General features: G+C 35.8%; 1 gene segment (V, D, J or C); it reads right to left on the bottom strand.

The window, feature by feature from the left end:
- Window positions 1-1852: 1852 nt before the first annotated feature.
- On the bottom strand, window positions 1853-2682 carry LOC102550611 (immunoglobulin kappa variable 2-30-like). The segment is given in 2 exon segments: window positions 1853-2226; window positions 2593-2682. Coding segments are annotated over 2 exon segments (423 nt in total).
- Between the last annotated feature and the right edge of the window lie 1894 nt (window positions 2683-4576).

Raw genomic sequence — 4576 nt, 5'->3', positions numbered from 1 at the left:
AAAGAATGACTTACACCTGTTTGTTATAATGTTAATTAATGCAGAAACAGAAAAATTATTTTAGTTAACAAATTCTTTTAGGATTGTGAATAACAACTACAATTCCTAAGGCTGAATTATCAGGATTAAGCGAATCTGCAAATATTGTTCACCATTAAAGAATTATAATATACTGCTTAAACAAGGGCAATTCAAATGGCTGAATCCGATTCTAATTATATTCTAAGAATCTTGAAACCCAAGTTCTGACAGCCAAAGAACACGCTTGTTTGCTTGGTTTCTTGTTTGCTTGCTTCCTTACTTGATTGCTTGCTTGAGCTTAAATGATTTGTAGAATTTTAAGAGGTGGGATGTGGAGCTGATGATAATAATTTATTTTTAATCATGTTTTAACCTGGAACCCTGGGCATATGACAAATTTATACCCAGGAAAAAATGTTAAACCTGTATTTGTAGAAACCATGAATGCTTTTGAATATGTATAAATAAAGAAATTTTCTGACTGTTAGTCAGTTAGATTTGCAAAGCATCAAAGTCTTAGAGTTTCACTCATCCCTTCCCTTGCCTGTTCCTAATAACCCCTATCGAACCCATTCATGAGGCCAGCCCTCAGCAATCATGCAAGAATCATAATATCACCATGAAGACTAAAGAAACATTGAAAAGGAAGTAAAAATAAATCCCTAAGCAAATGTACTGAATTTCTGGTTACATTATCCCTTAGAAAAATAAAATCTACACAATTATTTTAAAAGACATTTAAAATAATACTCCTGAATCTACATAGAAAGAAAAAAGCATATCTTTAGACATTTAAGCATTTACAAATCTGAATGTGAATTTAACAAACATAAATACTTCATTAAAAAAAGCATCAAAAATGAAGCTCATAATTACCCTAGATGCACAGACCACATGAAACTCAAGAAGAATGATCAAAATTCGAACGCTTCACTCCTTCTTTAAAAGGGGAACAAGAATACCCTTGGCAGGGTAGAGGGAAGCAATGTTTAGAACAGAGGCAGAAGGAACACCCATTCAGAGCCTGCCCCACATGTGGCCCATACATATACAGCCACCCGATTAGACAAGATGGATGAAGCAAAGAAGTGTAGGCTGACAGGAACCGGATGTAGATGTCTCCTGAGAGACACAGCCAGAATACAGCAAATACATAGGCGAATGCCATCATTAAACCACTGAACTGAGAACAGGACTCCCGTTGAAGGAATCTTAGAAAGGACTAAAAGAGCTTGAAGGGGCTTGAGACCCCATATGAACAACAATGCCAACCAACTAGAGCTTCCAGGGACTAAGTCACTCCCCAAAGACTATACATGGACTGACCCTGGACTCCAACTGCATATGTAGCAATGAATAGCCTAGTAAGACCACCAGTGGAACAGGAAGCCCTTGGTCCTGCCAAGACCCCAGTGAACGTGATTGTTTGGGGGGAAGGCAGTAATGGGGAGGATTGGGAGGGGAACACTCATAGAGAAGGGGAGGGGGAGGGGGTACGGGGTTGTTGGCCCAGAAACCTGGAAGGCCAATAACAATCGTAATGTAAATAAGAAATACTCAAGTTAATAAAGATGAAAAAAGAAAAAAAAAGTAATGAAAAATTGTTAAAATCATTGAAAATCAGCTAGATTAATGACATGAATAACTCCTGATGCAGAAAAAATACCAAGGCTATTAAAAGAAGGACTGGAAATTGGTGGCAGTTGAGATCTAGTCAAACCACTCATCCAGCAGAATGAGTCTAGCTAGAGCTCTCAGCTGAAGTTATTCAAGATCCCAACCCCTCCCTCTCACACAGATACACAGTGCTCTTCTCTTCTCCAGTCAAGCATCACATTGGCAGGTGGGCTGCCCCAGGCAAGGGAGTTTTTGTTAGAGTCTGTATCGCTGTGTGAGGAACATGTGTAGCTTGCACGCAGTGATAAACTCCCAAATCCTCAGCCTCTACTCTGCTGATTTTAAGTGTAAAATCTTTCTCTGATCCAGTGCCACTGAACCTGTCAGGGACTCCAGAGCCCAGATTAGACACCTGATAGATTAGGCGCTTCGGAGATTGGCCAGGATTCTGTAATAACCAATTCAAATATGTCTTTCCATCACTGTGTACGAGGCTCTGACTTGACTTGCAAGAGATGGAGACTGATTGTCCAATGGCAACCGACAAGGACGGTGGTGTCTGGGTCATCACAACATCTCCTCTAGTTTCTGAAATTATAATACAATAGTGTAAACTCACTTGCAAGCTTCTTGAATAATCATGTTATTTCTTTCAGGTGAGATCCTGCCAGTTTTTGAGATTTAAAAATATTTTATATCAAATGCTTTTTCACGAAAGAAGTCATTTAAAGGTTCTAAACATCACAGTGCACACCACTCCATCAAAATCTATGTCAGAATATTGATTTTAGCACAGCTACTCTTCCATTTGAAATTTCTAATTAGGATATAACAAAACCTCACATTCCCATTCTGGAGAATGTCACCTGTCCCATCACAAATGAACAGCAACCAAAGGCAGCCACAGGTAACCATCCATTCCTATTGTCCTCCTTCGCATTCCACTCTCCTTACCCTGGATCCAGAGCATTAGCAGAAACAGGAACTGGGCAGGAATCATCATTTTGAGGAAGTGAATTTAGAAGAGTGATCAGTGAAGGCAAGAGGACAGTTGAGATTTTATCTCAGGTCAGTGGGGCAAAGACCTCTCTAGGGAGCAATATGCAAATGCTCTGGTCTATGTAATAGTATATACATAGAAGCAACAGTTATATGGGCTTCCTGAATGGGAAAATAACTCAAGAACAGAAAGTAATAAAACAATATGTGGTTACTGAGGGAAAAATAGCAGGATTTTAAAGGAGTGTCAATGTAGTTCAAATCACTTATTAAATATGGATCACCTTTTTAGTCTTTCTGTGTAAATAAGAAATATACTTAAATTTAGTCTATATACACATGACTAAATTGCAGAGAATGGAGAATATACTTGACACACACAGCTAGATATCATCAGGAATGAACTGAGCTCCCAGGTCCCTGTGTTCACAGTTTCTAGTGCATTGCAAGAATACAATCAAATCATTTAACTTTCTCTTGAATTTATTAGCTGTACTCTTCCTCTGTATTAGAAAGTATACTTTTTATTATAATCATCCATTATTAGAGGAAGTATGTACTTCAAAATATATATACTATAATCATTACCATGGTTACTATACATTCATGAAAATGCATTACTAATTATCCACATATGCCTGTAGATGAACATATACACTATTCTCATATTGTTAAATTTTTTGATCAATTGTTCTTACTCTTACATATCAGACAATCTCTGAACTTTGGTGGTTCAGAATCGTGTATTTTATCTCGATTTCACTTCTCAAATTAATTTGAATGAAATCATACAGTATATGGCCTTCAGTTAATTAATTTTCACACTGTAACTGTTTCTTTAAAGATTCACTCATATTCTTTAAATAAGTAAATAAATAAATACATACATACATAAATTTTCTCTGTTCCAGGATAGTCTGGTTATAATGTTTGTTCTTGCATATGAGTGTTTTTCTTTTTTACTTTGAATAGTTATGAATAAAGATACTATGAATATTTTTATCAGATTAAACATGAATGTATATCTTTATCTTGGGCAGATTCATGGGGTTGCACTTGACAGCTTCCATGTGAGAAATAAGTTCATTAACTGTAAATGTCTTTATGCAGGACAGTGTTTTGTAAGTACAACCTTCTCCCAGACATTGTGAAATATATGTCCTATACTCAAGAAATAATTTATTATTGATTTATGACTTTTTTTTGCTTACTAGTAAAAGGGAGAAATTATGCCCCAAAGTGTCAAAGTAGATTCTTTGATTATTCTTAATTTTCAGCTTTCTTTTTATATTTCACTGTTCATTATAATTTTTTCTCTAGGTCTAATTATTATAAACTTCATTTTGTTGTTAAAACCTTTGATATTTTTGAAGACATGCTGCCACGTTTATTAAATTAAAAAATGTATGTATACTTGCCTATAGAATAGTGTTGGTTACCTGTGGCAACTGAATCATTCAGGTTGCCTCTGTTAGTGATTATTTTCACAATTACATAATGATAAATATTTGGAGACCCAAATGGCAGCTCAAGGACACCAAATATAGAGCCACAATTAGCTGTACAGAAAGACTTTGAACAAATTGCAGTCCCTTCAACCAATTTCAGGACAAGTGTATTTCTACATAAAAGACAATATGTGAAGGCACAAGTAAATCAGCTCTTATGAAAACTACCTGAGAATCATCACAGTTTTGAATGTAAACAGGAAACTAGAGCACTTTTAAAGTATAATGCGGGGAAATTCTATTTATCCCCTGGTTTTGAAATAAGTTACTACACCACCACTTTGAAGAGCAATGAACAGTGTATAAGACTGAGTTCTGTGATGTGGCAAATACTGGTATGTAGAAAACACTGAAGAGATAATTATATTTTCATACTCTTTATTTATTAAAGAACTACTGACTTTAAAAACCAAGGAACATTTCAACAATGA

The sequence above is a fragment of the Rattus norvegicus genome, chromosome 4 (assembly GCF_036323735.1).
Source record: "Rattus norvegicus strain BN/NHsdMcwi chromosome 4, GRCr8, whole genome shotgun sequence".
In the NCBI taxonomy this organism is placed as follows: Eukaryota; Metazoa; Chordata; class Mammalia; order Rodentia; family Muridae; genus Rattus; species Rattus norvegicus.
This window is presented reverse-complemented; position numbering and strand designations above follow the sequence as displayed.